The sequence below is a fragment of the Mustela lutreola genome, chromosome 6, assembly GCF_030435805.1.
Source record: "Mustela lutreola isolate mMusLut2 chromosome 6, mMusLut2.pri, whole genome shotgun sequence".
Taxonomy (NCBI): domain Eukaryota; kingdom Metazoa; phylum Chordata; class Mammalia; order Carnivora; family Mustelidae; genus Mustela; species Mustela lutreola.
The window spans coordinates 37,316,990-37,340,105 of NC_081295.1; the positions used below are offsets into that span (position 1 = coordinate 37,316,990).

The window sequence follows — 23,116 nt, forward strand, 5'->3', positions numbered from 1 at the left end:
CTCTCTCCTCCTCCCGGCTCCTTCTGAAGCTAGGGCGCCACTGGCTCCCTAGAGTGTCCAGGTCTGGCGGAGTGCGTAATGGATGCTCCGCGCGGCGGGCGCGCCCGTCTGGCAGCCCCTGCCCCGCCCCTCCCCGCCGAGGGCCCCGCCCCGGCCCCCGCCGCTGCCGCTGCTCCTGCGGCCTTTGGCTGGCTTGGCCCGGGAGCGCCCGGCATCTTGCCCCTGGCCTTTACCCCCGCGCGGCAGGGCGCGGAGTCCCGGAACCCCGGCCTGTGCGCCCCAGGTCCTAGTTGGCCTCGGGCTACGCCTCGGTGGTTGTGAAGGGAGGATGGCGCTCCGCGCTCTGAGCGGGAAGGCAAAAGCGCGCACTTGGGGGTTTATCCGGAGAGCGGACAAGGAGACACAGTGATCACTTTAGAGCTGCTTCTGATTAAAGCCCAGGAACTGGTTACTGTTTTTTTGTTAGTTTGTTTCTCTCTTAACTTGTTTGCCATCACCACCCCTCCGCGATACCCGGTTCCCACCGTAGGCAGTGCTAAGGGGTAACATGGCAGTAAACAATCATCACATTGCTTGTTTCACTCTCCAAAATGATTCGCAGGTCACCTAGATTTAAAATCTACTTGTCTCTTGTCAGTGCAGAAGACAAAAATGATAGTAATAATAAATCATCTCAAAAGGAACCTGGAACTCATCTTGTTTCTTTGTGCTTACTTTCTATTGTTGAGGACAAAACCAAAACAAACTTTAAACATTACTTTATATAAATTCACTAGTCCAACGATTTAGTGATGTTCCCAGTGCGAAATACAACTTGGTATTTTGAAAGTGTGCATTCCCCACCCCCCATAAGTCTGCAAGAGAATCAAGTGTTTGTGACCGAGGTTTGTGCTTTCATGGTCTTCCCAAGAGTCTTAAGTGTAAAACACTTCTGCAAAAAAGTGTCTCTTTATCTATGTGTTTTCAGTTGCAGGGAATAACCTTGACTAGAGCGAAGGAGTTGAACACATAATAAATGTGTTCCTTTGTTTTCTTAGCGTAACAAAATTTCATTACCTTTTAAATACACCTTTTTTTCTCTAGTGATTATTTTAACGTTCATATAAGCATATATTTTATTTAAGTCCAAATTTCAACATTTTGCTGAGGTTGATGTTATGCATATTTACAAGCTTGGAAATATATTCAGTATTATTTCTGGACAAACAGATGCATTTGTTAAAATGCTATAGAGTCAGACATATTTTTAAAGAATAAAAACTCGTAACTGAATCAGTTCTAGCAGGGTAAATGCTTTAGGAGAGCAATTGTCTTAAAAAGCAATACTATATATTGAATTGGAGGTATGATATATATTAATGTATAACATTTGAATACATTGTCTTATATTAATACTATCAAGAGCATTTGGTACATTTATATACATGTAAATGAATTGTTTATGCTTTTTGATAATATCAAAGTGGAATACAACTGTTTTTAAAAGTCAAGTCAGGAACAAAGTCAAGTCAGAGTTTAAATATATTATTTTGAGAATTAGCTAATGCCTTGAAATATTTGGAAATTTAAAAAAAATAGAAATATTGAAAACAGATGTTTGACTAACCCAGAAATATATCTTGGAAATAATGGGCAATTTATTTTTCTCATGATGACATTGCTTGATATAGTTTTCTACTGTATTCATTTTGGCTTAAGAGAAGACACTCTATGAAAAAGTTTTTTAAAAAATAAACTCCGATTCTCAAAAGAATCTAGGAGATACTTTTGGTGCAATATTACAAATTAATGACTAGAGGAAGATGAATATGGAATTATATTTTATTATGTTCATGCTATTATATCTGACAAAATTTGGAGTGCTCAATGGCTTATAAAATTCTTTAAAATATAAGCTACTATAGAATTAAGATACCACATACAATTTTTACCCTTTCATGATATTTTTAAGTTTTTAAATCTATTTAATGTTTCAATTAAATAATACCAAATATAATATGGTATTTTAGCATCTTTTCTCCTTAAGAAAGGGGAATATGCTTGTATCAGGTAGGTGCTTATTTCATCATCCATATACATAAATAACTTTATATATCTTAGATCATATCTTAGATCATGATAATTACATAGAAATTCGATCCATATTAATAACTTTTACAGATGTGGTTACATTTTTCATGTAAGATTTGAAAATGAAACTTTGTTTTTCAGTACTACTGCTGGATTCTAAAGCACAACAAACAGAGTTGGAATGGATTTCCTCTCCACCCAATGGGGTAAGTACTTCTCCTCATAAAATATCACCTTTTATTTTTTAAAGTAAGAAGCACAACCTTCCCCAAATCCCTGGAATTATTCACATTCTTCATATTTAAACTATTTTAATTCCAAATGTCTCATTCAAAATTTTGTTGTGTTATAATGAGACATTGAGTTCTTTGAGTAAGAGAAGGTATACTTTAGAACTTGGAAAAATGGATTTAAAAAAAAAAAACAAAACTCTATAACCATAATCTTTTGAGTTCTTATTGTGAGAGGAATCATACCTCAGGTTTCAGGCTATAAATGCTAACTAATTACAGGGAACATTTCCTTCACAAACTCACTTAAACCTCTTTAGTTGCTTTATACTGCTTAGTATAATCACTAGGTAGGTTGAATGTAGTTCTTTAAAACAGTATGTGATGTGTTTCTTCTTTTAAAAACAGTTTTAGCATCATTCAAAATACGCTTTAAAAGGTAGTTAAAAATATAATATACTCCATATTTTAGCATGGAATTTGCTATAAAATATTATTTGGATTCTCCAAATTTTGGTCATGTGCTATCTGCTGTTATTAATCAGAAACCATGGCAGAGCATGTATATATTATACTAAAAATCTGCTATAATAAATATGAGTAAAAGCTGTCCAATAAAAACCGATGAATATAAGTAAACCCTAAAAATAGTCTAACCATTACATTTCACATGTCTGAAAGGTATATTATTTACTTTGATTTAGTTAATTTAGTTCAACATCTTTGTCTTTAGGTCTTACTTTAATTGTGAGAGAGGGCACATACTTCATCCCTTATGAAGAAAGGGGCTCCAAGAAGGGAGAATATATCTCTCATTGTTATTTAAGTTAATCTTCCTTACAGTAAGAAGCCTAAGTGAGATTATAAAAAGTGTAACAAATTTAACAAAGAGAAGAATAAAAATCTGAAAAGGACTTCTGAGTTTAAGAACAGCATAAAATCAATATGTCATGAACTGAAAGTCAGCTTAATAATGCAGAATGTGAACAATGCAAATCTCCTTTAAATAGTCAGATTTTTTATTCAATTAATATTTGAAAGATTGTTTAAGATCATATTGTAGTTATCTGTATAGGTCAGATTAAATTATGAAAAAATGACAAGTATTTTACAGATTATAAAAAGTGCACTGAATTTAAATGCACTTAAGGTAAGAATGTCCTACTTTTCTCGTAAATGAAATAGTTTCCATGAGTAGAAATATACATTTTAGGAAGTCATTTACAATTAAAAAGAAACCTTTCTTACCAATGACAGATATAGCCCATTTTCTACCATCCATCAATTAAAACAAATAGAGATGGAGGATAGTTTTTATCTTTAAGGAGAAGTAAACTGATACAGGATTGTAGTGATTACAGTATTTCATCAATGTAATACACAAAAGGATAAATTATGCCTGTCTATGTTACCCTTGACTCAAATGGGCATTTTATCAGTCCAGATATCATGAGTTAACCTTAAGAATCTTGAGGAATCAACAGATAATGTTAGGAAATGGTGATTGACAATATTTTTTTAATATATGAAATGGATTGGCTTGCATGTGATTAAATATCTTACAGGAAATAAAGTGTTATTAAGATATATTTTTAGAAAATATTTTTATAAGTATAGTATAAAAGCTCAGTATCTGAATTAAGACTTCTTTCCTAATGGTGTCATTTGTAGAAATGATCATGATCTCTTGAGAAAGTGAAATAAAACAAGATTTGTGTTAAATGCATTTATGTAGTCTCACTATTTGTGATCTATACAATCGTTGTCTTGAAATTTTCCCCACAGGAATGAATTTTTAAATAAAAATTAAAATTAACTGGGTTTCATAAGTAGTGAAATTGATTTTTCGTACATAAAACAAATGTGATTTTTCTTAAAGTTAGAAAAAAGAAATATTGAGATATACCTTTATAATAATTAGCGTTGGTTTCTTCACGCTGGGGAATTGTTAAAAAGAGCACATTTATCTTTAGATCTTTTGATTTCTTGGTGTAGATATCATTAATAGTTTTACTTCTTTTAGTAATTTCAATCTAATTAAGAGACTAAAATATCCTTATCCAAATGGATGAATTTGGGTATATTTGGTTAAATGCCATTCAGACAGATGATAAACAGCTAACTGAAACAAAGAGAAATATACATACCATTAACTAGTCACAAACTCAAGTTGTGTTGAATAAAACCTGCACATGATAATGGGTTCTTTGCTGCATTGAGGAGTTTTCGTATGTCTGATAAAATTACAGCAAAAATATAAAGTCACACAAGAAATTTCTGAATAAGAGTATTTTGCTAATTTGTCAATTTTCTGAAAAATAGTTTTAAAAGTAGATATTAATGTTTTAAAATATTTTAACAAATTAATTCTCTAATCAAGTTTTACAAATAGGACTCTTTAACCACATGCTTATTAGTTTACTTTCTTTTCTGCTTTTATTGAAACAGTGGTTTAAATATTGCATGCTGTAAGATTTTGGATTTGAATACTAACATATTTTCATATTCGGCACTTTGGGGAAATTGAGAAATACTAACATATTTTCATATTCGGCACTATTGGGGAAATAAAAACACATAGATGATGATTTCACTATTAAGGCAGCCTAAATATAAAGTGGGAAATTTTGTTATAATAGTAAAAAAAGGACATAATCAACTGTTACATTAGACTTCAAGGATTATTTCAGGTGAATTGAAATTATTTGCTAATGGGCAATGTAGATATTATCATACATGGCTTAATAGTCCTTAAGATGTCACAAATTCTGCTAGACTTATTATTTTCCCTTTTCATGAAAATGTGTTTGCTGTAATATGTATTGCATCAGCATATGAATAGACATTTTTAAACATGTGATATTTTTCAAGTAAAAAAGCTTATTACTGAAATATGATCCAGCGTGCTGATTTGCCATGTACATTTGATTGTCTATTGAAAGCAATTTATTTATAAAGATGAATCATGCTTTTATAACTACTTATTTATAGTTATGTGGCTTATGTACAGTATTATATATATAATGCTGCAAGAAATAAATTGCTCTGTAAAATGTTACTCTCTTATATCTTATTTTGGAAAGAATATAAAAGATTTCGTATTGTGAATATCAACATGTTGTGGACTGCTTTTACATTTCAGAGCACTCTTGGCATTTTCTTCCCTGTGTTTTTTAGGTGCTCCAAGTTTAACATCAACACTTAAAATGTCAACCGAGTTATCAGAAATTCTGCCATATATCCATATGCATATGCATTAAATGGTAATTTAAGTGATTGTGTTGTGCGCTCAGTCTATAAAAATTACAGTCTCAGTGGAGACTATAGACATAAGCAAACATGTAAAAAGAAACACTAATACCCTAGCAAACAGACATTAAACAAAATGAAATATTTATTGTATGTACAAACGATGCAGGCAACATGAATGATGTTGCGTTACCAGGACGAAGCTGAACTAAGAGTCCTAAATTCTTAGATTACAGAGTTTTTGCCAGGGTAGGAATCTACCCAGCTCTTTCACAGATCATCATTTGTACTACGCTAAAGATGCCTCATGCACTTTCAAAGTAAAAATGTTATTTATTTATTTATTTATTTATTTATTTTTGCTGTATGACTGATAGCCTTTTAAAACATTTTACAGTGGGAAGAGATCAGTGGTTTGGATGAGAACTACACCCCGATCCGAACCTACCAGGTGTGCCAGGTCATGGAGCCCAACCAAAACAACTGGCTGCGGACTAACTGGATTTCGAAAGGCAATGCACAAAGGATTTTTGTAGAATTGAAATTTACCCTGAGGGATTGTAACAGTCTTCCTGGAGTACTGGGAACTTGCAAGGAAACCTTTAATTTGTACTATTATGAAACAGACTACGACACTGGCAGGAATATAAGAGAAAACCTCTATGTAAAAATAGACACCATTGCTGCAGATGAAAGTTTTACCCAAGGTGACCTTGGTGAAAGAAAGATGAAGCTTAACACTGAGGTGAGAGAGATTGGACCTTTGTCCAAAAAGGGATTCTATCTTGCCTTTCAGGATGTAGGGGCTTGCATAGCTTTGGTTTCTGTCAAAGTATACTACAAGAAGTGCTGGTCCATTATTGAGAATTTAGCTATCTTTCCAGATACAGTGACTGGTTCAGAATTTTCCTCTTTAGTCGAGGTTCGAGGGACATGTGTCAGCAGTGCAGAGGAAGAGGCGGAAAACTCCCCCAGGATGCACTGCAGTGCAGAAGGAGAATGGTTAGTGCCCATTGGAAAGTGTATCTGCAAAGCAGGCTACCAGCAAAAAGGGGACACTTGTGAACGTAAGTAATATGTGCTCTTAAAATTCCACTTTGTATTTCTTTTCTATTTCAGTATCAGAGATTTTGTGTGGTAATAGTTATTAAACAAGTGAGTCTGTGCTACACCAGCATTTCTGATTCGGCCGATCTTAAGTGAAGTCACTGTTGAGCTATCAATGATTCCCCACAGTGGTATCTACACTAATGGTAGGTAATAAATATTGGCCAATGACATTTGTTACTAAGATTTAATTTGCCCTCTGTTTGACCTAGAAGTCAACAGTTGCACATTGGTCTATGAGATTTAAGAGAGGAGAGTGAGCAGAGTGAGGTGTGACATTAACCAAGATTCCATGACAGGGGATTCTTCCGACTGTGAAATCTGTATTGTTTGGACTTATAAGTAGTGGAAAAAAGGAGGTTAAAGGGGCTGCTAACAAGAACTCAACTGACAGGACACATAAAAATATATTTCTAAACTTTTAGAATTGTTTTTTACAAATAATAAAACTTCGATATGAAAATCATCAAATGTTACTTGATAAATCTCTGAAGTGACTTCTACCAAAGCCATATTTCTTTTCTGGACTAAATAATAAAACAAATGCTTTTCTGATAAGCCATATTATTATAGTGGACCACGTTTTTTGTGGAAGTGGGCCAAAGCAAAGCTTTAGTTATTGTAATACATCAGTTAGATGTTGTCTATTTTTTGAAACAATAATAGCATACAAATTAGTGAACCTTTTCCTCTGTTTTGTAAAACGGATTTTCTCTTATATAGTGTTTTGTAGTCATTATAATTGGCCATTATTTTTCTGTTTAAAGCTATGTCACATGGATCTTCAAAACTGTAGATATTTTTCTATTTGTGCATATCCCAAAAATTCTATAATAAGGTTATATTATTTATATATTTTTAATTTAATTTATAACACATAATGCATTCTGAAAAATAACTTTTATATATTCTTTGTACTTTAAAGCCAGCAATGTAATTTTAATAACTGCAAATCCTAATTACTTTAGAAGGGACTGGAGTTAACAGTAGTAACTTACTATATGCAGATACTCTTCCATATGTTTTATATATACTAGTTCATTTAATGAAATTATCATGTCTCTTGTACAGAAAAAAAAAATTGGTGCTATCAAGGTTAAACTGCTTGCTTGTAGTTACTTTAGGGAGGTAATATCTGTCTTAGCTTAGAATCAGATTCGGGGCACTTTGACTCCTGAGCCTGGGCTTTTAGCAACAATATTGGCCTGGTTTCTGCACAAAGCAAGGAGAATCTTAGCAAATATCGTTCTGTTTCATTGCTGAATTCAAATGTCTTGCTCTTAGTAATTTGGTGTATAAGTAATGTTACTTCCCCATAAAATTCTCATTTTTAAAGTAATAATAGCTTAAAAGATATTTAGATCTGTGTTGTCGCACACAGTAACCAGGAGCCACATGTGTTTCTTAGGATATAAAAATTGGCTATTCTAAATTGATATGTGCTATAAGTATATTTTGTATATTGGATTTCAACGGATTCACCCACACAAAAATATGTAATATATCGTCAATAGTGTTTTTATGCTGCTTACATATTGAGAGAATCATACTTTAGTTATATTGACTTAAATAAAGTATAATGTTAAAATTAATTTTTATTGTTTCTCTTTTAATGTGGTTACTGGAAATTTAAAAATTATATAGCTTGTTCTATATTTCTATTGGAAAAACTATTTAGATGAAGTAATTGAGCAAATATATTTTTCTATCCCGATTAAAGAGTTAAATACTTCATGTGGATGGGTACTAGCATATAAAATACCAAGGACCCAGCACTCAGTTGACAGCCATGCTACAGCGAATGTTGTGAGTTCAACTCTGGGCAAAACAGATGCTATCGGTTTGGGTTCTATAGAGCAGTTTAGCAGCTTTCTTTGACACTCTCCTGAAGGAGTCAAACCTGTCTTACCCCTGTCCTCCTTCCCTATCCCTTCCACTGGTAGAATTTCTTACTAGGTGAATCATCCTGCAGGTTCCATACATGTGGAAATAAAACACTGATGAAAATTTATTATCAGTACTAGTAGGCAGAATGCTATATCACTGGGGAAGTGTAGAAATAGTCTTACTGAGCTAATCAATTCAGTGAAAGGCAATGTTCTTATTGATTGGAAGTTAACAACATTTACTTGAAAATAACTATAATAGGAAAATTTAAGAACGTACTATTACACTTTGGCTGTAAAAACAGCCAATTTGAGTAGAATTTTGGTTGATGTGAAAGTGGAATTTAGGCTTTTGCACAATTAAAAATGGGAAACATAGTAAATAAAGCAGGAGGATTTACAAAAGTGCCCAATTAAATGTCTAAGGAAAGTCTAGGAAGTAACATTAAAGTTTCTGCTCTTTGAAGGCCTAAAGATTTTTAAGAAAATTATTGTATTTTTAGTGTCATTTTGTGTAATTTAACCTAAATGATCTCTGCATTTATTTGTTAAAAACAAACAGGAACTGTTTGCCTTTTATACTTACAAAAGTAGAACTTAGTCAGAAAAAGTCTTTAACTGCAATAAAGACATTTACTGTGAAGAAAACACTTCCAATTTCTCCCAAATCAGCAAAATAATCTCATTAAATGTGATACTATTAAAATTATCCACATTTACTTGTTTTAGTTTCAAGAATTAGAACCACATTTGAGTACCAAAATTATTGTCACCTATAAACCACACTTAGGTAGTTAAAAATAAAGTAAAATGACTTCACTGTCATCTACATGAATCCTGCATTGAAATAGGTGGAATTAAGTATCAGAAAGTGTTCATTAAAAAAACTGTGATTAGTCAAGATGCCTCCTGATGTTCAGTTGAAGGAGTGTGTGCGCACTGTTTTAAGTCAAGTAAATGTTTATCACATAACTTTCTTAATTTTTAACCTTGGTGATGTTGACAAAGGAATTAAAGACCTTATACTTAACTATGGCACTATGTTCATTTACAAAAACATTTCTCTCCCTGGCATAATTCCAATGCATTGCTGTGAGAGTACTTGCCTCTGGAATCAATCCAGGCCTGCCTTTATAGTATTTCTCCTATTTCCTTCCAATGATCCTTTTAAGAGTTTGAAAACAAATTCCAGTCCCATATTGAGGAAAACTGAAGTGTTTGGGAGAGGAGGCTAGTGAGTCCCTAGCCAAATGAAGGCGGTTAGCCACTTAAAGGCAAGTTTATCAGAGTACTTTATAGAGTGAAGTCCACGGTAATATCTGTTAGAGTATAATTTGAAATATGAACAACTGAGAAAACTGATCACAGTTTTGATTAATTCATGTAAGAGCTTTTTTTTTTCTCCATAATTCTGAAACAAAACAAAACAAAACAAAACAACAACAACTCAATTTTGAGAACTAAATTAGTTTACTAATATATGGAAACTTTCTTAATTATAATGCATTAATGAAGATAACTCTTCAGTCATTTAAAAGTATGTAATTCCAGTTGGTTAGTAAGCTTTTATTGTCAAAAGGTCATTTAAAAAAAAAAAAATTAGCCATGAGTTGTCACAGCTTCTGTGCAAACCAGCAGATTATTTTCTATTTATATGTATATATATATGTATATATATATACACTCAGAAGACTAATAAAATTATATTCTGAAATATATTTTTGTAATTTTTGGAATTTCTGTATAATTTGACTTCATTTAAAAAGTAGAATAGTATTTGTCAAAGTGTGGAGCTTAGTATTATAACAGATTTGTATGGGAAATTTGCAGTTTACACTAGACAATCGTGTTAATTTTAGTGCGTAGTCCTTACCACATCACTAAGAGATTGAAAGTATTTTTTCTCTCTTAAACATATGAAGAAACTGAAGCTCAGGGATATTAATATGTAAGAAAACTGGGTAGGAATTCAGTATACTGTTTACGAAATCAAGTCTTTTTTCCCCACTGCACTACACTGCATCCTAAAATATGTTCTGGACTTCAACCAATGGATTCTAGTTACTGAAGAAATGGTGAAACTTTATTCTAAGTAAGGTGACCATATGCCTCCTTTATCTGGGATAATTGTTCTTTCAACACTGTCTCTCTTTGCTTTCCAAAGTGTTCCGGTTTAGATGATAAAATATATGGTCTCCTTAATTGTAAAAAATCCAAGGATGTTATGCAGTTTACATGTACTTAGACCGTAGAGAAGGGCTCTACTTGCTTTATTTATATTGCTTAATTTTGATTTTTTGAATTAAAACAAAAATTTAGGAATTCCTTTTTTGATAATTTTAATGTAAAAGGGAATTCCAATAATTTCAGATTTCTAATTTTTATCATAAGGAATTTTGTAATAGTTGCTTCTTAATATTTTATATTAATATGTTAATAGCCTTGTCATTATTTTATTAACATATAATTAATAGACATATAACATATTCAATTAAATAAAAATATTTATTCAATTTGAAAGCATTGATAATATTAAAACCTGTGTTGATTAGATTTTTTTGAAAACCATGTTGTTGTTTTTTGCAGTAAAGTAGTATGTAATTTGTACCACCACATTTTATGAAAACAAATGGGTCTTCATAATGTATTTGTTTATAATCAAACATAAACTGAAAAGTAAAATACACTGCAGGGTTTAAAGCTCAGATGTAGAGTCACAGAGTTCTCAAATTCTGGCTCTACAACATACCAGGAGTGTAAAATAAACTTGGGAAATTTCTCTAAGCCTTAATTTTCTTAAGTATAAAATGGGACTAATAAGATAGTACCTCCCGCATAGAGTTCTTGTTCGAATTGAATGAAACAATGCATGTAAAAACCCTAAGAGTAGTATCTGGGACATAGCAAATAATCAATGAATGCTTGCTATTATCTTGTTATTTATAATGTAACATGGAATTTGCCAAGTAAAGAAATCTCATGGTAATGAGTGAATGAGGATAGATCTCACAGGCCACAAATAGTTAAATATCTTTTAAGCCTGTAATTTTATCCCTGGTAACTTATTGGAGAAGATAAAAAAAAATTTTTTTTACATAACCTTTTCTTTCCCCAGTGATATACACAATTTAAATATTGGAAATAACCTAAATGTCCAAAGTTAAGTGCAACATCGTGGTTCAAATTTGGCCTTAAAATATCAGCAATGTGATATAGGAATTATAAATTGTCTCTACTAATAATTTTGAATGAAAAATTAAGAATTAAATATGCAGACACCAATATTTAGAATATGCAGGATATACATAGGGAAACAAATAGATGCAAAGCATAAATAACAAAATCGACGTGTCAGACTACTGGGATCGTGGGTGATCTTTTGTTCTCTGAGTTTTTAAATTACCTTGAGCATTGACTTTTTTTTCTTAAACAATTTTAAGTTATGTGTAATCTGCTATTTCATAAAACAACAACAGCTTGAGTTGTATCTTGAATATATACGGCTTCTCAAGTAAGTTAGCATCAGTGTAAAATATGGGGCTCAGGTTATAGAGCAGTAGTAAGTAGAAGACATAGTTTAAAAAATTAAAAAGGGAGAGATTCGAGGCCTTCAACAAAAACAGGTCATTGATTTTGTTTGCTTTCTAGTTATTCATACAGGGCAAGAGCTTATTTTAAGTGTTTTATATGTATTAATTCATTTAAATTCTCAAAGAGGAATGTTACTAACTTACTTAATCTAATAGGTAGACACTATCATCATACTGTTTGAAGGACAAAAAGTACTCCAACTAAAATATTACATTATTTACCCTTATTAAATCATGTATGTGATATATATACACACACAATATATGTATATATACATTTACATATACATATGATACATAGATGCAAATACACACACATGCGCACACGCACGCATGCACACACACACGCGCGCACACGCACGCATGCACACACACAGTTATATAAGGAAACCAAAGCACAGTGAGAAGTGTACCTACAATTGCATAGAATGGTAGACTGTTGTTTAGTCAAGGTGGTCTGGCCGGGAATCCTGGCCCCTAACCAATACAGTGCCCAAATCTTTACAATAAGCATTTTATCTATCACAGTCTTTTTATAAAAGAGGCAGAGGATCTTGAAAGGTGCTACAAATCTGAACATTTTTCTTATTTCTAATAATTTCAAAATACTTCTCTGTCTTTTCCTATATCCGAAGTATTTCGTCTGCTTTGCCATTATCTTTCCTATCCTGGTTCTTTTTTTCATGTGGCAGTCAGAATGCAGTTTTTGTCAAACACAACATTACTTCATTAATCAGGAAGTTTCAGGATCCTCATTACTAATAAAAAATTCCCTGTTTTCTAGGCTGGCATTTAAGTCTCTCCAACTTGATCCTAATCTTCTTTTCTTACATTCCATCGCATTATTTATCATACTCAAGGTCCCTGTTCCTCAGCCTGGTACTGATCTGTCATTCTACTGTTAAATATACCCATAGATATTTTTATGATGCCTTTTTACTTAACATTTGGCCCCAGATAAACAGAAAACAAGCAAACATCACTGCCTCTCACAGTTACCTATTGTATCTTAATCCTGCACATTCCTGAGCTCTTCAATGAGCTCTCTCTTCCAGATTCTCTTGGTACTTACCATGCCTTGCTTTTTTCAACCTACAGTGCCAGCTAGCCTGTGTCAGCTGATTGAACTTGTGTCTTTCCTTACAATTTCAAGTTAAAAGTCTCTTACTCTCTGTTAGATCATCTGTTCTTGTGGATACTTATACTTTGCTCTTTCCCAGTGGGAATCATCACATGCAATTTGATTTTTTAATTTAACTTAATTTTTTATTTATTTGTCAGAGTGAGAGAGAGCACAAGCAGGGGGAGTGGCAGGCAGAGGGAGAGGGAGAAATGGACTCCCTGCTGTGCAAGGAGCCTGATGAGGACTTGGATTCCATCCCAGGACCCTGGGATCATGACTTAAGACAGAGGCTTAACCAACTGAGCCACCCAGGCACCCTGCAATCAGATTTTAATCTTTATTTGTAATTCCTTTTACAGCTTATACAACCTATAGTTTCTCTACTACAGATCATGGTACCCACCTAGCACAGTTCTTGTTATCACTTTCATCTTCCAATAAATGTTTTTGAACTTTCTTAAAGACTTATTCATACACTGCCCACTGCCAAGGCAAATATTTTTTATTTCATATTCGTATCACTACTTAATTTCTTATGTATATGGCTATCCTCTATGATTAGCCTTAAACCTGATAAGTATGAGAACCTTTCATTATATTTTCTTGTCCTCATAGCATATAGCAAGATGATATGCTGATCATTAGAAAACCCGGACAGGAATCTGCTCCAGATATGGAATTTATTTCTATGAAAACAATGTAACTATATTTATTCATTGTCATATTTCCATTCTCTGTCACTGTCTTTGTGTCTTTCTTTTAATTTCTATGTCTCCCTCCTCTAATGAAATGAAAGCCATTTCACCTTTGTTACCAATACCTATGTCTTGGCAAAGAGAGAGTTCCAAGAGCCTGGTAACATTTTCTAAAATAAGAAGGTCTTGGGGTGCCTGGCTGGCTCAGTCAGATCATGCCACACCTGATCTCAAAGTTGTGAGTTTGAGACCCATGTTGGGTATAGAGATCACTAAAAGAAAATAAATAAACTTAAAAAAAGAAAGCCTTGGGAGTATATTTATGTTGATCTTACATGGGAAAGTGATTTTTATAAGATATTTTGCTTCCAAATTATATATTGTAAATACTAACTTGAATTTCAAAACAAAATGAAATAATAGAAAGAAACAAACATGAGCTGTATTTTAATCTATAAATCAGAAATTATGTAAATTCAGTATCATGTCCAAAAATATTTCTATTTGAGTTATAGCTAATTACACATTTTTATACTCTTCAATTATTCACTTTCATAAACTTGCACAAGGCATCTTTGAATAGGTAATGTGCATAGATCTGGAATTAGTGCCATTCTTATGCTCCTGTCCCACAGGGCCTTTTTATAGTGTAACTATAGTGTTACCAGTTTCTTCTGTCCTTTACAGAGATATCTGCTCACAATTCTTTAAAAACATGGATAATATCATGGTCAAACTTAAATTAGAATCATATTACAATATCCTACTAGGACACCATAGACTTCACATAACATTAGACTGCTTTTCACTCATCTTCAATCATCTTTGTATGTGCCCGCAGTGCAATGAACATGGTAACTATACAGTACAAAAAGGACAGGAAGAAGGAAGAGAAGAAGTGAGGAAAGAATAAGGAAGCAAGGAAATATGAAATTGATGTATAGGACTTAACCTTGCTACGATTTATATAACTTCAGAACATTTCTAATTATCCTAACTTTGGCAAAGATATGGTCAAACATATATTTCTAGTGACAGCTAAAATTGTCATTAATTTCTAGTAGGCAGTGTCGTAATACAAATCAATGATACCTGCTAATTTTGCCTTTGGTTTCTGTATCAAACTTCTAGACATTTCCTCTAAGAAGACACATTATAATGATAATCCACAAAAGATTTTATTTATGATGATATTATCCACAATATCGTTGTTTTATACAAATAACAACATTATTTTTATGGGAGAAATTAGAACCAGCTATACATTTGCTGTTTTCCTCTATGTGTAGAAAAATCTGATACTGATTCAGAGAGGAAAATTTCAGAAAGTCTCCATATTCTAATTTTCCTCACATTTAAGAGAATTTAAGTTATCCCATCCTCTGCAAAATATCTTCTTAATTAAGTTTATGGAGGCACATCTTTATTAGGATATTCATGTCATGTTATTATGTGAAAAGTAGAAGGCTACATGAATGTATAATATGAGTTTTTAAAGAATCTGGTAAAGCAGTTCAGCTTTGAGTTTAGGTCAAATTGATGAGTTATAGACATTATTTTTGGCTTTGATTATAACACCAACTTTTCTAAAGATGATAGAATCTATGAATATATATCATAGTATTTTTCCCATGTAACAGCATTTAATAGGAACACAGAAAAAGATACACCTTAGTTGAAGTAAATGTGTTTTTATTTCTCTCAGATTCTGTGGTTTTATGAAAAAGTATGGAAAGTTTATTATTCAGTTTACTTTGTTTAGTCTGAGGTCAATGAATGATATAGAAAACCAGGCAAAATACATTCTGGAGTAGAGGAATTTGTAAGTTGTTTCAAGGTTATAATTTTTGTCCTCTGGGTTTTGAATTTTTCCATTTGAAATGAAAAAGTTACTTACTGTTAATGATGATACAATCTTTTGTTTCTAAGAGAAAACCAGGAGGCTTTGAAAGGACACATACTGTGTCTTATATTTTGTTTCATGTGTTACCCAAGTAATACCTAGTTTAGTTTCTCATCTATGGTGATGTTAGCCTCTGGCCTGCACTGAAGCTATTAATGTTAAATTAGAACATTTTATAGAAAATCTTGATTTGGTAAAGGGAGCACCATGATGCTTTTATCAATAAAATAGATGATCAAATCAGATGTAATTATTACCTGTATATCTTCCATTTGTCATTTGCTAAAGCTAGTTAACAATCTATTATGTTAGTATTACCTACTTTACTTTTTAAGAAGAACATTCTTTCAAAAAGAAAGTAGGATAAAAGAGAGATTAAGGATGCGAGTGGTAGGTGTGGAGGGGTAGAATAGATCTACAGAATCACTAGGTATAATAAAAGTTTAGTCTAAGAAAAATAAACTGAGTATTAGTGACTTTACTATACTACTGTGTATTTCCCAGTGATTTATATCTTATTTTATTTGGTAGTTTACTATTAATAGCTATACCGGTTCCTATATAGTCAATGACATCTAATGACATTAACTTACCTAATGACATTAATTAATGGCCTTAATTTAAACTAGTAGATGGCTTAAATAAATAAACTTGATTGATTTAAAAAACATTCTTCATATCTATTTTTAACAGGCAAAATCACTTATACTACACAGTGTTCTTATTTAAGTTGACCTTTTCCTGTAAAGTAGTTTTATCCTTGAAAAGAGATGTGAGATAGGACAGGTACCTTACCTACCTAAATACATAAACTAATTATAATAAAACTATTCCATGGACATTCTTGTACTCCTCGAGGGTATAATATAGTCCCTTCCAAGACAATTAGAAAAATAAATTCTTGGAGTTTGAATGTACCTTAAATATTATAAAAAATAGAGTGTTTTTTTGGAGGGGGTCTCTTTTCAGTAAGTGGAACAGCTAAAGACCTCATTTATAGTTCTAAGAGTTCATTCATGACAAATCCCAAAGTAAAATCAGAACTTACTCTTTCCAGTTTTTTTTTTTTCCATTTTAACATTACATACACAATATAACACACATATATATCTATAGACACACACACATACATGTATAAGCACACACACACATTCACTGCCCACCTCTAACCTGCCCCAGGGGTAAAAAAAAATTAACTTTATTTTTTCCTTGACCCATTTTTAGATTTCTAAATTGCTCTGCACTAATATTTTAATTTGTAAGTGCTGAATAGTTAAGACTTCTTTCTCTGTAGAAATCTCAATTGACTTTTACAAGGAGGCTGAAAACTCTTAAAGGATATTCTTGGATTATTGCATATTTAAAAAAGAAAAAAAATAAAAGCTACTTCAGCAATGTCATTAAATTTTTCTTCATGAAGCAAAACATTGTAAACTAACTTTTACTTCTTTACTTTCAAGTAGATTGTTTTAGGTTTCCTCTACCCTAGAAGAAAGTAAAGTCCCTTTTCCCCTTCTTTTTCTCAGTTTCCTTCTCTTTCTTTCTTTCTTTCCTTTTTTTGTCATTTAATTTGCAATTCTTGTAGTATTTTACCAGCTCCTAGGAAGGTAAATTTTAGCAATTAGTGTGTTTTGGATATTGTGACAGTTGTATGTAAGTATGCTTTAAAATGAAGATAGTGGACACCTCTTACATTATCAGAAACCTAGAATTTGGAAGGGCACAGCAACTCTGCTGTTTAACCTTGTGATTTCTGGCTGGCTCTCCTACGAGAAACCCTTCAGACCTTGGCCCCCTCGGACCTTACAAGGGCAGAGGGACAGTCTTCTGCAAAATGTATTTCTCAAACTGATCTTTAACATTAACACATGGTAAGCTTAGCTCTTCAGATTGGGAGCTGGAGCTGGGAAAACATGTGGCTCCAAGTTTAATATGTTAAGACAGTATTTTAGTTTGCAAAGGAATCCTGAGAGAAACTTTTTAAAGTTGGCTATTTCAGCCATGCTTCTTGCTGTTTCTGATGTTTATTCTGCACAAACATTATGTAGAAGAGTACTGTGCTTTTTCAAGGCTAAACATAACGGTTCAATCATTTGCTGCTTTTTAACTTTTTCCAATATAACAACATTGCTATTCACTTCATTTCAAGCAGCTCTCTCGTTGATTTTCAAGCTTATTCACCAGGCCGTCACTGAATGTATAGCCAACCTTTCTTCTAACATCTTTCATCCTTCAGTGTGTTAAAAGTGGGTGTAAAGTGGGTGTTCTCTTCCATCCCCACGGCCTCTAGTTCCTTCTCCCCCAACCCCCATCTTTTCCTATAGTGTTGTAGGCTTTCATTTACTTTTCAGAAAATTCTACGTTATTCCCTGGTTTGAAACTTTTCAGAACATACCTTCCCATCTACTAAGTGGATTAAAATAGTGAGAATACATCTTCCTTACTCACTCTGTGTTTTCACTTATTGAAATCTAAGTATATAGTTGGCAACATTGTGTCTTTTTGCCTTCCTAACATGACAGTGATTTCATGTTTATAATTTGGGGCTATGCATATCAATTAAAAAAGATTGAACCTTATTAATAACTATTACTCATTATTATTGCAAAATTTGATGGCATATCTTTGTGTTTTGAACTACTCTCCATCTTTTTATGTTTTTGGTAGAAGTCTTAATTAGATCTAACAGGAAATCTAGTTTTTACCTCTTCAAGTCATTGATAATATTAACTTTTTACAATAGTTTATAAAATTAAACTTTTAATATAAAATTGAGAAGAGACTTTCATAATTAGAAGGTAAAATGGTAAATTTAAAAATAAAAATCACAACACATGATATGGGCAAAACTTTTATAATTTGAATCCTAACTTGTTTTTCTTGAGTTAAGAGAATAAACCATACTTTGATCAATACTGGAGGTTATAGTCCCTTTTGTAATGGTTGGATTGTGACTATATAATTCTAGAATTACCACTGTCAGTCAGTATCATAAAGGGACTTTTCAAGATGCATATGTAAATGCTTAAGTAGTTGAAGTTCTTAAATTCTTATTTTTCAAAAAACTAACAGTTTTGTTATGGTATGAGAAGGGGAGATGGGGACTTAACTACAAAGAAGAGTGTAATAATAATTTAAATAGTTTTTTTTTTTTTTTCCACCAGGAAGGCAGATTAAGGGTGACTACAAAAGAGAGGCAAGGTTAGAATACTGCCACAACTTCTGATCTTTAGTTTTTTAAGGATTTTCTGTCATTGTATACTCTATTGCAGAGACAACAAACTATGTGTTAGGTCCGTAAAAGACAGCATAAATATTCAGGGGGCTGTGAATACAACTCATTTAAGTTTATATGACACAAGCTGAGACAAGGTTGACTTGTGGAAAAGCAAAACAATAATGTATACCAGAGTTCACATTAAGCACATCTTTTATTGCATCCACTTGCTTTTGTTTTTGCCTTTGCTTTTTTTTTTTTATCATATCCTAATGTATGAGATGAAAAACAACCAAGCACCCCCCCAAAAAACAAATCTGCTTTGCATATAGACTAATCTATACTGACAAAAATATACATTGTATTCGCATAAACCTAAAGGGCATGCTTATTTATTATTCATTAATGTCAATAGATAACCGACTGTCACTTGCAATCAGAGTGGTGTCTGACAAAAAGCTGACAGTGATTGACGGACATGCTCCTGAGAATCTGCATAGACAGAATGCTTAGGTCAGTTGAACATATAAAACCATTCTGAACCCAGATTGAGCATGAGGAATCTTACTGGTATTTTTATTTTTAAAAGCATTGCATAGCCCTAAGAACTCATTTGATCTTAAGAATAATTTTAGATCTTTAATACCATAATTATCAAATTAAAGTAGTAACCAATTTGATTTTTTAAAAATATCAGGTTCCTTATATTTCTGGCTCAGATCCTAGAGTCAGAATGTTGATTTTAGTTACCCTGTCTTATAGAAAGAGGGGAAAAAAGGGTGATCGTTGCCTTGTACATACATACCTGAAGTGAGTTAGAATTGATATATCCTTATCTTCATTTTGTATAATTTATTTTTATTTTTCTCTCTTTTTTTATGGAGATCAGTATATTTTACATACATATATATTTAGTAGCTAACTCTGCAAATCCAGATATGCCAATATGTTAAATTGTATTTTGCATAGAATAAATAATGTTGACAGTTACATATTATAATATTATAGACTGTCTGAATTAGAAATCCATACATACTCAAAATTGTCATTTCTCATAAAATGTGTTACCTGTAAATCTGTTTGTAAGACCTTTTTATCATTTTAGCATATGTGTTTTTAAACATTTAAATTTGAGTTTAGGTAATTTCTTTCAGATTATTCAAATATCAATAACAAATCTCCAACATATTAAAATAGTTCACAGCCAGGATCTCAAAGTCACATGTAATTTATTCCATTGTTATAACATCTTTGTTATGTATTATATATTTTCATGTATTTTTTTTTAGTCAGAGAAGGCCATATTTCACAGTGTCAGCCAGTAGTATAAAGCAAAATGGAAAAATGTATATAGACTAGAATTTTATAGAATAAAAATTATATAGAACACTCTCTCAGGTACATTTGTTTTATAGTATGGTTGTCAGTAACTGCTTATATAAAATGAGAAGTACTTTTTCCTACCTACTGAATAGTTCTGCGTAATGTATTTTACATATATTAGTCATTAAATAGACATGAGATTTTGACTTTCCATTTAGAAGGATACTATGAGATTATCTAAGGGTTAATTTCTACAGACAGATGACATACCACTGTCATTAAAATGACATTGGGCAACTGGGATAAATAGCTCAACATTTTCTATGCTGACATGGTGTTTGCCTGTCTGACTGTGTCCTTTCCAATAGACAGCAGAGAGGCAATTACAAAAAAAGACATCTGTGCCAAGGTTTAGCTAGCCAAAAAGGGCAAACTCTTGTGTTTAAAAGGTAGAGAATCCAATCGATGAAAATGTCTGGACCTGTTAGCACTAATAAAGCTGAAGGCCACTGGGAAGCTCAGAGAGGGTCTTTTGTTGTGGAGATAGAAAGAGATCCAAACTATGACACTTTAGGGGAGCAGGGTCAGCAGAGAAGATCATCCATCTTCTTCAGTGGCAGCTTTCTGTCAGATTCTAACCCTGCTCAGTAGAGGAACTAAGCCTCTCCTGTTGACACCAACGGATTCTCAGCCAAGTGTAAATGAAGCTAATATTCACTGACCTTATGCATAGCAAATGAAGCCCTGTGTGTCATTTGAGAAATAATGTTTTCTGACACTTCAAAAAGTGAATGATGGACAGAATGTATGTGTGTGTGTGTGCGTGCGTGTGTGTTGGCCAAGTAAGCAAATATAGATCTTTTAGCTACTCCGTATTTTTAGTTGATTTTCATAATAGCCACAGATTTACCATGTAGACACCAATTTAGCTTTGAATTATTTTCCTGTACATGTCATGACATTTTACATGAAGAACTTGCCTGTGTTGTAGAACAGGCTCCCATTTGGCTTCTGTTAATCTTTATAACAGTGCCTCGTCACAGGAAGAGAAGATTGACTTCTCACTAATAAAAGATCTAAGTTTCAAGAAAATTCCGAGTTACTAGTTTGCATTCAAAACATCATGAAACAATAGATTTCTTTGTGATTATAAAAAGTGGAATGGTCTCATTAAAGACAAAGTCAGAAAGGCTATATTTTATTTACCAATTTTTACAGCATTGTCTAAAAGTACTTTTCTTTCTAGTTAGCGATGTATGTTACAACCTAGTAGCCTCCTTTGTCTATAATTCAAGATTTCATATATTTTGCTTACTGAGGATTACACTTTAAATTGTATATTGTGCATTTCTCACTCTGAAGGGTTTTTCATCATACCTAAAAAAAAAAAAAAAAAACCTCTCACGAAAATGGTTAACATGTACCAGTGATCATAAATGTCCAACACATCAACAACACAAAGTATCCTCTGTACTCTGTAAGTAAAATATTACCACTGACAAAAACGAAAAAATAGCTGGGAAAATTTATAAAAGAATTTTTTTTAAAATTCTGGAATTTAAGGATTTAGGGAAAAGATAACTTAAAGTACAACATTGACTTTTCAAAAAGAGTTCCATGGAAGGTGATTATCTGACATGGTGGATTCATGAGAATCACCAGGACAGATCTGCATCTAATTGACATCAATCATGTTTGAACTGAAAATAAACAGTTGTAAAATTTTTGGAATCTGTGTATTGATTTTTGTTCACTACATCAGTCTTGTTTATTTGGACTTATTAAAGGAATGAGCATGTTTTTTGTTCCACCAAACTCAAAAAGACATCATCTGATGATTAAGGTATTTTCTTCTTCTTTTTTGACAAGTAACTAAGCTCAGATGAGATCATACACAAAGTTTTCTCCTGGCAATATTCCTGAACCTAATCATACAAAGACACTAAACATGTGTTTTGTCAATTCTTATTTTTCCCCACATTTGTCTAAATCTGAGCGCCCATCTACGTAAAGTGATGTTCCAACACTGAAGAGAATTTATCGTGTTGATAGTATCTTCTCTTCTGACAGCTCTCTCCTATTAGTTGGTTATCTTCTGTAGGATTTAACAATGATGTACATGAAAAGTTCTGCTTTGTTGCTTTGTTTATGAATTATATGCCGTATCTGCACGTACAGGTGTTAATTTTTTTTTTCTTTAAGATTTTATTTATTTGACAGAGAGAGATCACAAGTAGGCAGAGAGGCAAGCAGAGAGAGAGAGAGGGGAAAGCAGGCTCCCCGCTGAGCAGAGAGCCCGATGCGGGACTCGATCCCAAAACCCTGAGATCATGACCAGAGCTGAAGGCAGAGGCCTAAGCCACTGAGCCACCCAGGCGCCCCCAGGTGTTAAATTCAGTCAGTGAATAGATGATTTTCCAAGCAGTACTCTGACAAAGCTGCTTCCTTAGTTATGTTCTTGTGCTTAATGGTAGTGGAGACAGTGGTGGTTGTAAGGGTGGTGGACTCAATTGGACTGATTCACATCTGTTGAATTACCTTAGTTTGTCCAAAGGGTCTTTGAATTGAATCCAGTGACATAAATACACACAAATGTATTCCAGAAATGACAGGAGCCTCCTATCCTGGATATAAGTTTGCTCTTAGTGATCTTGATAGTCTGTTCTCTTAAAAATTTGTGAAAAGCTGTCTGGAATACAGATGCAATTTTGCTCAAGGTTGTT

The 23,116-nt window shown here is 32.9% G+C and overlaps 1 protein-coding gene across 6 annotated transcripts in view; it reads left to right on the forward strand.

Annotated features, from left to right (window-relative positions):
* EPHA7 (EPH receptor A7) overlaps nt 1-23,116 on the forward strand; it is a 171,140-nt gene that overhangs the window by 2,557 nt on the left and 145,467 nt on the right. For all 6 annotated transcript variants that reach the window (XM_059177055.1, XM_059177056.1, XM_059177057.1 and 3 more), the window contains exons 2-3: nt 2,212-2,276; nt 5,947-6,616. In XM_059177055.1, the coding sequence (XP_059033038.1) occupies nt 2,212-2,276; nt 5,947-6,616 (735 nt within the window). The remainder of the gene's footprint in view (nt 1-2,211; nt 2,277-5,946; nt 6,617-23,116) is intronic.